Source organism: Mercenaria mercenaria, chromosome 10, assembly GCF_021730395.1.
Source record: "Mercenaria mercenaria strain notata chromosome 10, MADL_Memer_1, whole genome shotgun sequence".
NCBI lineage: Eukaryota > Metazoa > Mollusca > Bivalvia > Venerida > Veneridae > Mercenaria > Mercenaria mercenaria.
Window position 1 is genome coordinate 50,198,149 of NC_069370.1, and position 11,344 is coordinate 50,209,492.

General features: G+C 34.7%; 1 protein-coding gene across 1 annotated transcript; it reads right to left on the reverse strand.

Moving 5' to 3' along the window:
- Positions 1-866: 866 nt before the first annotated feature.
- Positions 867-9,761, reverse strand: LOC123560312 (putative chitinase 1). Its single transcript, XM_045352525.2, has 10 exons — positions 9,664-9,761; positions 9,113-9,174; positions 8,439-8,595; positions 7,268-7,415; positions 6,796-6,900; positions 4,999-5,123; positions 4,463-4,565; positions 4,064-4,219; positions 1,733-1,855; positions 867-1,080 (listed from the first exon to the last, which is right to left on the reverse strand). The coding sequence occupies exons 2-10, from the start codon at positions 9,165-9,167 to the stop codon at positions 931-933; spliced, it is 1,122 nt and encodes a 373-aa protein (XP_045208460.2). The 5' UTR covers positions 9,168-9,174; positions 9,664-9,761; the 3' UTR covers positions 867-930.
- Positions 9,762-11,344: the final 1,583 nt, after the last annotated feature.

Below are 11,344 nucleotides of genomic sequence, written 5' to 3' on the forward strand. Positions count from 1 at the left end.
ACCTAAAGTCAAACGCACCAAACCATTTGGTTTCATTTTCAATTAATTACTGATGCAATTAAGTTAATAGTTAGAAGTTTATGCATTTATTGCATATAGTTTTAATACATTTTCAACAAAATAGTTATGAAGCCTCCGTTGTCAAGTGGTTAAGGTCGCTGACTTCGAATCAATTGCCCCTCGTCGTCGCTATATGTTTGAAATCTCAGTTGGAGCGTAGAGGAAACCGTCCAGCTTGTTCACGGTAGATCGGTGGTTCTATTCAGGTGCACGCTCTTGCCGGAAAAAATGTCCGGTAGGGTTTTCATCAAACATCCTAAAAGTTGGAAGGTCGCTACATGAGTAGTGTTGGTGTGATGTAAAAGCTACGTTAAAATGAAAATATGCCAGGAAGTAAGTAATTATATTATATTAAATAAAATCGAACTGGATTTTTATCACGCCAAAAATATCGCACAAAGTTTCATTACTAATTTTAGTTATATAGTTCTAAACCATGTAGACTTTTCGAAATGAATCCCAAAGGGCCCAACGTAGTATACGATTTAAGCCTGTACCGAAGCAAACGGAAATAAAAGCAAAAATGTTAAATGTCTGTGAGGCCTACACTGTTTATCAAAGGTAACCCGACTCAACCTATTAAAAAAACTTAAATCCTGGAATTTAGTTTTTACATGTTAGCTAGAATGGGATTACAAAGAGGAATAAATGCAAAAGGTCACGTTTTTTGTTAAATTTCTATTTATCAAGTATAAAAGAAACAATTTTAGCTTCTGACCCAAGTTCACAGACAAATCACGTGTTACTTACCATTCATACAAAGTTTGTTAACGCTAAAACAAACAAGCATCGCGTGGGTAGCCGGTTTTCGTATCAAATTTTATTTATATCTAGGTCTACTAGGAAACAAAATACACAAAGTTCATTTCATCATCCAACGACTTGGTATCCTTCAATGAGACCCTTCTTCAGTGCATGCATCAATGGAAATTTACCGTCTCCACACGCCCCTGTGGTATCATCTAGATCCAACGCCCATACCATGGCACCAGCTAGACCATTGTCCCGGATGTATTGTGCCTACAAGATATTTGAACCGATTCAATGTAACGAGTTTGAGACAGAAGAAATTCGAAATAAACAAAATCACCATAGAAAGATTATAGAAAGAGCCAACTGGATTTGAAATTTGATTGAAGCATAACTTGTGTTATAGTTTTTCGATTATAATGTAAAGCTTTGACAATATCTCATATCTATGGCACATTCTTGAATAAAAACGAACAGACGAATTCGAAGGAAAACGGTCGATTTATCGAGATTCGATCCAAAAATAATATTTTCCCAAAACACCTGTAAGCACAAACAGTGTAAAAATGAAAGAATTTGAGAGACATCCTGTAGTCAATTTAGATGACCACGTTTACAAAGGTTCTGTACTCGGAATCTATATACGATGTTTAATTGTGTATAAAAGGAATAATTCGCGGGCTTGGCGCAAAACGTTTGTAATTTATATGAAATAAAGAAGGAGTTACAACCGTTTTACGTTAAGCCCGCGGTATGTTTATGCGCTTTTCATTCTTATGATAACATTTAGTATGATTTACAGTAATAGCCGCTGTTCGCTGAATGTAACTTATCAGCGGTTGATCCAAACAGCGTCGGTGTAACAGAAAGCATTGTCACTGTGTTTTTGAAAATGCAAAGATAACTGTCCATTATACTTCACCTTCTCCATTATGCTTTGTGCATCATCGTACCCCACCCATTGATCATCATATACGAAGTACGGAACCCTTTCTCTGTCAAGTCTTACATGTATGGTATCGTTTCTGGTCAATGTCTGGCATATCTGTTCATAATACATACATATACATCTAACCAAATTTATATATAAAGACAATGCATGTACGTGAACTAAAACGGAAGTAGGTGTGTCATTTCTCATTTGTAAAGTCGGGCTTTAAATGTAAATATCTTCGAAACTAATGTTCTGTGTATTTTTATTTTCATCTCAATACTAGAAGCAAGATAGTGTTTTCATGTAACACGACATCTGTTACAACGATTGTCCTGAGCATACATACAAATGAATTAGCAGGAGTGACCGCTGGTTTCCTTTTTACGTTATGCTAAACCTGCCCTAAAATAAATATTTCGTCTAAGAAGGGAATCTTTCAGAAACAACATGGTTAACATATGTCACTGATTTTAGAAAATAACAAACAAAACATTTTCCATCAGAAATGGCACGATTGTCACAGTGTATAGCCACCGGAAGTCGCCAAAAACTAGCCGTGCGACTAATTCAATTTGGTAAATGCGTACTAATAAACTCTAACCTGCATATAGTGTTTGAAATTATTTATTTTTTTTGTAATAATGACTAGATTCTTTACACATAAATCACTAACGCATCATTCATATAATCGTTACGTGGCACAACTCAGTGTTTGATCCATTTCCGGCATCTCAGAGACTTGTTCGGACTTTACCTCGGGAACTTTATCATCATTCGCAGAAGAAACAGCTGCCGTCGGCGCGGTTATTGGTAATTTCTGTTTATTTTAATATCCGGCTCCAAATCACCGTTGATATCAGTCAAAATCAAGCAGATTAAAGCTAATATCAAGTTATTTTTCTTTTGCATTAATAATTATTACAGTAATCGCTACAAATGAAAATGAAAATGACCTTGCTCCTAATGTTTACATCAGTTGTTCTACACGTATAACTAACCACCGTCTTGGGAGATAGATGAGCAGACTCGTTTTGGACACTTTGATTGTACAAAGTTTTCGTGTCACGACAGCGCGTTTGTCTGTTGGCGGAGCTTAATTAAACGCAAAAAATAATTTCAAGTACAACACCTTGAGTAACCTTCACCTAGGGTATAATGGGCAGTCCCTGCATAAAAAGGCTTTGTTTGCACAATGTTTATGTGAAGTAACAGTAAGGTATAAGCAAAAGTACAAAAAAAAGATGTGACAGAAAAAAAGGTTGCCGAAAAACTTAACTTTAACCGAAACCGGGGCGAGTAGAATAGCACCGCTATTCCCCGAATAGTCGAGCTGAAAAAAAAAAAAAAAAAAAAAAAACAGCAAACAAAGTGTCCTGTCAAGCTGAGCGGAAATATATATTTTCTCGTATGTTAACGGAAACACGTACGCATATTCTATTTCTTGTCCAAGACAAGGACATCGTTGGTGAAACCAAAGAAGTATAAAATACTATAACTCTTTGGTGAAACAGACCAATCAATACTGTTTCACTGTCGCAAGTAAAATACAATACAAAACTTATATTTATAAATTCAATAAGTACAGTTTATAGAGCCTACAAGCCCAAACACGTCGTCATTTCTTTATTGAATAGGCGTACAGTGTTTTGGCGAATAGTGGAATAGTTTTATATAAAGTTTTGCGACTAGGCGGTCAGTGCATAATTCAGATGCATGTTGAATTAAAGAATATTTAGACTATTCAGGATTGTAAATTCATATTTGTAGGTATAAACTCATTTGCATGAATTTATAATTTAACATTCAGAAGCGGTTCTGACACGTATTTCACTCGCAGTTCCTAAATAATGGGCATTTTTAGCCTGGATGCATCGTCTGTTGCTTTGACCTGCTTGGTTTTTGGTGAAAATACGTTTTAATTTCATGTGTTAATGTCTGTTTAACGGCAGTTTGTTGCAGAGAAAATTATCATACATTGAAAAATATATACAACAAGAATATTTATTTCAAATAGCCAAAGAAAAACATAAAAATACTCACTACCGACAGCTTCCAAAATTTTGAAAAACGAAGGTGAACGCTTAGTTATCGGCGACTTCCGTTTGGGCGTACAGAGAGTCTATACACTGTGATTGTAGAAAGATTTTGAAAATGCCTAACCATTGAAAATGCATTTCAAATATATTTCTTTTTATCAAACTGTATTTCAATATTACAGTAAGACGTACTGGTATAGAACCATAAATGACTTATGACAAAGTCTCTTCTGTCTGTGTAAAAAGAAATTTAGATAATGTATTTCGTTCTTTACCACTTTACCTGATAGTACGGCATGCTTCCTCCGGCGGTACTGTTATCGCCCATACTAGCTTGTTGTTTGTCAGCTAGGGTAAAGGTATGCCCATAGAAGGGTACACCGATAACAAGTTTCTTCTTTGGAGCGCCCTCAGAAATCCAGTATTTGACAAATCGGTCCTAAGAGATTGGTGAAAAACTAAGCATTTCAAAATTGTCACGGGTAATCGTTTTGGCTTATGGACTAACAAATGCAGAAAAAGGATAGAATGTTGAAAACAGTACTTACAACAAAATAAAATTATGTTTAAAAATCATATACTTTAATAAAGATATAAAATAAACATGGATTTTAAAATTCCTTTATTTAAAAATGTTAAGAAATAATGAAAAGAACCTTACAAAAACTTTACAAAAACTTACTATACTGAAATCGTTGTCACTGTACAGAGCACTGTGAACATTGACTGTATCCTCCCATTGTCCGTGGAAATCATACATCATCAAGTTGATAAAGTCCAAATATCTAAACACAAACCAACAGAATTCTTTACTTTAGACGTAATGTTCCAAAGACAAAGTTATGTAACGAAAAGCAAGGATGCATTTTCAGCTCTTTCTTTGAATGAGCACATAACCATAAGCATTTTGGTATTTATTGTTTCGCATTTCGCAATTAACAATTAGCATTTACCATTTGAAATATCGTTTGTATTGGCAGTCAGCATTTGACATATAGTATTTTGCATTAGTAATTTTGCAATTAGCATGGCGCACCGGCCTTCGTACGTTGGATATTTAGCATCTGCCATTAAGTATTTGACAATTAGCATTAGGTATTTTGCATTTAGCATTAGGTATTCGGTATGTAGCATTTTGTACCGGCATTCTATACAGAAATTCTAAACTAACAGGCTGTGATATTCTTGTATATATCTAAATAATTACTCCCCATTTACCTAGAAAGTCCATGAACATCATACGATTCTGTTACTCTGAATTCTGACGTTCCAACAGCCGCCGTCAGAAGAAGGCGTGGCTTATCTTCCTTGTGTGCTTCATGTACAAATGCATTATGGACAATCTGTTTTTGATAAAAGTATACATCTATAGCAAAATACTTGATGTTACAAACATAACTGAAGTTTTACTTTGAAATAAGAATTAGTTAGAAAATGTTATACGTGACTCGCAATTAAATTTAACTGGCCTTAACCCAAACACAATTTTCCCTGAAGCAACCGTCGTTTTATATACTGATGTGTGAAACCAAAAGGCGCAAAATGTCTCTCCCTTTTCAATTCTTTTACAAATTCATGTTCGCATCATTAAGTTAGGAAAGTAGAAAGTGGATTTTGTGGAGAGTTCTCAAACAATTTGAAACCTTGTCGCCTAAATTGTTATAGACCTCAGCCTCATCAATGACGTTTTCCTTTTCAAGAAAGGAAACATTTCGTTTGAGGAACAGCTTGACTGTCGTTGAGTCTACCAAGATGCCCTCCATTCCTGAAATCTTACTTGGAGGGACGTCTTGCAATCTTCGTATTTTAGACATGGTCATTATATAGGAATAAGGTCAGTAATTCGGTTGTAAGCTTCCGTGGTGTAGTCGAAAATAGTGCCTATATATAAATAGTTCAATTTTTTTCTTGGGTAAAATGCAAATTCTATATGAGCTGAAGCATTTATTCTGCACATGTTATTAATTCACTCATCTGTGGATATTAGAAACATATTTACAATGTTTTGTGATGTTTTGTTTGAAAACAGGAAGCCACAATAGGAGGTAGGTATTGTGGGTATGTTGCGGATTAATTTTTTCACCGACCTTGACATTGGTAGAAACAGCTGACTGGGATTTCACTAGGAACTACATAACACCATGTTTTCTTTTTGTTTTTCATTTGCAGACACATGGAACTAAAGAGAAAAGGTAGTCTACCAGAGATTGATGTTTTAGAAATATTTTTACAGAGCTTTGTTTGTAGTTCATTTTATATGAAATATATAGGCAATTTTTTTACTGACCTTTGACCTATAGAAGGCTGGCGGTGGCGCCATACCTCTTCATGTCAAAATGCGTGCTGCTTAATGTCAAATGCTAAGTGCAAAATTACGCTAATTCGGTTTTCTCTAATCGTGTATTACTTGTGCTTAAAGAAAGTTGTAAGAACTCAAAAGACATCAAATAAAATGCATTTTTATTCACTTGAGCACAATTTGTTACTCTGTATAGAAAGCATTAAAGTTTACGTCGAACAATTCAATAAAAACAACAACCTAGCAATATGCAATGATAATTCCACTTGTGACATATGGCAATCGGCATTCTTAATTTGTGTATGCGTGATATTTTTTTCAACAGACTATATAATGATAATTTAAAGTATAGCTATGCGTTCTCTGTTTTGGGAACAATGTACATGTATATACTGTGTTTATAACAATTATATGTGTAATTTGGTATTTAGCATTACGCTTTGGGGCGTATTTCATGAGTAAATTCGCATTCTGCAAGTAGTGGAGCGCCTCGGATTTCAACGATATCAATCAATCTTTAACATGACAGTCTGATGATGACATTAAGTTAGCGTTGTCCTAAGGTCTAATTACCCATGGTACTGGATAAAGTAAAATGCATTTAATTTCTAATTTATTTTAATATGTAATGAAGTTAGTCTTGTGCTAGATATATATTAACAGTCTTCCATGCTGCGGGGGCACCCAGACCAAATCGTACTATAATAAAAGTTTACCTTTAACAATGTAATAAAGTTAGCTTTATCCTCCGGTCCACTGCCCCGAGCCGCTGGATATTCCCAGTCGATGTCTAAACCGTCAAAGTTGTAGGTTCTTAAATACTGAAATTTTAGAAAATTACACAAGTTTGTGATCGGAAATTAACAAAGAAAATGACATATAGCCACAGTATCTTTCTTCTTCGTATTTTTAAGGTACTGTGAAATAATTAATATTCGTGAGGGACTAATATTCGTGGGGGACTAATATTCGTGGGTTTCACAGTTGCGTCAATCCATGATGTTGCATCAATTTTTTTCATTTATTTTATCTTTGAAATTTGTGTCTACGAATTATGTCCCAACGAAATAGTCGTTTTGGGGAAACCGCAAAATCTCATGCCCATGGAATTAAATGATTTCACAGTATACATTTACCAAATTAAGATTTAACAAAATTTTAAATGCTACGAATCATAAAACACCCTACCGTGATGGCGTTTGACGCAAATTCCCTCATGTTACTTTCTGATGACACCAGCTCTATGAATAATTTACTACCCATTGTCCATCCGCCTAAAGACAACATTGTCTTTAGTTTGGCATTTTGAGATTTTAAATTTGTAAATCGCAGGTACCTGCAGAAAAAAACACACACAATGTAATTAGTTGCATAGCAGCAGAGCTTCGTATATTTTGTTAATTTATTTCAAATAACATTTTGGGTAGAGTGGGACTGACAAAAGTCTCTGACAAGTACTTTTATACTCTCTGTTTTGAAAATGCCATCAAGATATTCTTTACTTTACTTTCTTTCACACCAATACAATTATAGGTCATATGGCGACTTTCCGGCTTGTCATGGTGGTGAAAGACCCTATTATTTCAGGCAAGGGCGTCACCTGGGTAGAATCACCAACCCTCCGAAAGCTGGCTTGATAGCTTCCTCAAATGCAAGAATTTTACACAATATTCTACAGGTTTCGAACCCACAACGGCGAGGAGTAAGTAATTCTAAGTCAGCTATATTAACCATTCGGCCATGTTAAGCTCCTGTATTGTATTATATTTTTTTTAAATTTCTTGCTCTGCATCATGCTGTCGTCTTAAGACAGCACTTGTAACTTTTTTGATCCGGCAATTAAAAGGCTTTTATTTAAAGGACAACGCATGTATACAACGTTTCACCGGATAACGGACATACGCCGTCAAGAAAATCGGACAAGAGGAAGCTCAGACCTAGTACTGATTTCCGAGACAACGTAACATATCCTCTAGCCGGTCACCAACAAAGCATGTAAAGATTTTCTCTTGTCGGCTTCTAATTACTTAAGCTTTTCGCTATTAATTTGACTGCTGCAGCCATTTTAGTTAGATTAACTGCATATTGTACATTTACTAACCAAAGGGTTAGCAAGTGACTAGCTCAAACCTGCTACTGATTTCCGAGACCACGTATAATATCCAACAGCCGGCCACCAACAAACCATGTTTCTCTTGTCGGTTACCAGTCATTCAAGCTTTCGCTAATAATTTAATTCCTTCCGATTACGTTATGCTGCAGCCATTTTAGTTAGATTAACTGCATATTGGATATTTACTAACCAGAGGGTTAGCAAGTGACGTTCTTGGCAGTAACAGACATAATACAATATTCTTACAAGGCTGGCTCGTATGATTCGAATGGTATGATCTCAGTTCCGTTGGCGTCAAGGGTTGAGAAGGCAAACATGAGGTGAGTACACAGACTCGGGTCAATGTCCTCCGGTGTGAGGTGTGACGTCCAGCTCCCGTAATAACATACTCGTTTTAAGGCATCTGTAATTATGCTTGAAATTGAGTATGTAAACAGTCTGTATTGGCTAAATTATAAGGCAAAAGTGAAGCATCATTATCGCACAGTGTCTAAGACTTGTCTTAGTGAAATAAAGATTTTAACATGTAGATTAGAAAGTGTTTTGATAGGATTTTTATATACATTAAAATACAAATACAAAATTTCGGCCTTAAATCATTTATGAAAAAATAAAAATAAAAATAAAGCCGCTTTTTTAGGACATATTCGAATACGACAAGATTATAATTCAAATTTCAGAATTTTCATAGATCATTTATTTTACAATTTTAGCAATTCGATATTAAGAAAATCTGTCTCATCTTTGGTCTGCAAGTAAAATTAGTAATCCTAAATTATAAGCAAGAAATCACAATAAATGAGACGTACAATGGATGCAAAACGATTTATATTTTCCTAGTTAGTATGCCCGAGATGTGCAGCAAATGTTAATAAAGACTGGCAATGTGAACTTTTAAGATAAGGAATAAGGTCACTTACCACAGCTCAAAAACAAGCCTAAAAGGACGGTCAGCAATGGTCCGTATATGGACATTTTTTATCTGCAAAATCGTGATAAAAATATATATACAATTGCTGTTATTTGAATATTATTTAAATTAAACAGGAGAACATATCCTTCAGCTTCTGATATATACATTTACAATTTCCATCTGTAAACTAATATGATTAACATAATAATATTTTAGTACGAAGCAGACAGCAAAAAAAATACAAAAACAAAAACATTAATTTGTGTTTTCATTTTTTCAATCATCTCGAAGTCACTTGTGATGCATTATTAAATAATATAACAAGTTACCAGGGTTCAAAATTGGCTGAGTCAGTTTGAGAAAACGAATTAAGGATGTAGCGCGATACCAGACCCTTTATCTATAGACCAAGATGTGACACCACACTTTCTAATGCCAAAAAGGAAAGAAAATCTTGATTTAAAAAGGCATTTAATATATTTGAACATAATGTAAAATTATGTAAAATAATGTAAAATTGAAACTTAAGTTGAAAAAAGTATAATTATATACACTTACCCAGAAGACTTGACTTTATGTGACGACTTGTACGCCCCACTTTTGTCACCTATTAAATAATAACGTCAGTCTACAAAGCTTATCACCAGAGAACTCCAACATCTGTTAATGCGGACATCGGCTATTTCTAAATGATACGCCATTTATTTTGTGCTAAACACAACGTGTGACCACGGTTGCGACAAATAATACGTTGTATATTTTGTAACAACCCTAGTAAATATTAAGGCAATAAAACTATATATTATAAAATCAGATTTTATAGCGTTTTTGTATATTCCTTAATTAATTACTTAATACAATATACATTACCTCTTGAAGTTTCTCTGGTAAGGCCGGCTTGATTATATATGACATCACTGGAAACTTTGCTCGAAAGCCAAGCCCGAACTATCGATGACTCGAACAAATTTCAATGGGTCCGGCGAGTTCAGGACAACGAAGTTTGACTGTACTTGATATTTTCTGATTTATTCTCTACGTCTTTTGAAAGCCAGTTAACAAACCCATGCAAAATTGAAGATACTAAAGTAATTTGCAGTTACTTTTCATCAGCCTTTTTCGGATAGTTTTATCATAATTTAGATACTGAATTGATGTTATATGACTGATATGTTTGTATAGCTTTACTATGTGTGGAGCAGGTGATAAGGTTACATTATGGTTCGTAGTACGCTTTTATCAACGCTGAAAGCTTAAGAACGAAAATTTTCAATTTCCAATATGTTTGCCTATAGCAAATGTATACTGGTGACATTTTTCAGTAGCGGTGCGGCGTAAATCAGTCTTCCAAAGTTTCGTAACAATCGATGCTTATTTAATAACGACAGAGTTTAAGGTAAATCTAACCTTGTAAAGTCTAAATTTCAGACTTGAAACGTTGGTGAATGTGGGCCAAGGTATGGAGGAGACAGTATAGTATTTTCATGCTCTATCGTTTATGTCATTTGCTGCAATGCCCGTATGGGCAGTATACCGAAAAAGTCAATACAAATGCAATTTAATGCCGATGCAAGATTAGATATGTATAGCCATTTACCGACATTTGATAACAAAACAAGTAACATGAAAGGGAAAATACACAATTGCATATAGTTTAGAAATGTAATACTGAAATTATATTTGAGGTAACCTGAAAAAGTCTACGTGAAATTGTATAAAATTTAACTTTATTAAAATTCTAGTAATATGTTCTAGTATTTAATGTTCTATTCTATTCCAGTAATTCAACCTTTCTAAGTGTGCAGGTGTGTACATGGGCATACGCCTATACGCCTGTGCGTAAAATTCAAATTCAGCACCGTGAACATGAAAAGGCTTAAAATGCTAAAAATGCAATAAAATGTAAAGCCTAAGGAGATTAGGTGGCTATTTAAAGTTCTTCATTTGAACAATATCATCTTAATGCGATTATCAAATTCCTTTTAGAAATATTAGACTGATTTGCGTTTTTTAATAATCGTGAATATAGAAAAACATAAAATGTAAGTATAGACTTCCTGAAAGCTCGGAGCACAGCAAACATAGCCAGAGACACAGATCGCCAAATAGGCCTGCCACAAATAGAAACACACACGCACGCAAAAGTACATAAACTGACAGCAAGGACAAAACGAACGGAAAAAGGAATACATTGGGCACTGCCCAGGAAGGGCCAGTGTAAGTAAGTAAGTAACACATT

What these genes read in the sequence shown, in the direction of transcription:
- LOC123560312 (XM_045352525.2), bottom strand. Translation starts at nt 9,167, where the DNA reads ATGTCCATATACGGACCATTGCTGACCGTCCTTTTAGGCTTGTTTTTG. An exon ending in GATGTTCATGGACTTTCTAG is followed by an intron (nt 4,566 to 4,998) that starts GTAAATGGGGAG and finishes GTTTGTGTTTAG; the next exon opens with ATATTTGGACTTTATCAACT. An exon ending in GAAGCATGCCGTACTATCAG is followed by an intron (nt 1,856 to 4,063) that starts GTAAAGTGGTAA and finishes TATTATGAACAG; the next exon opens with ATATGCCAGACATTGACCAG.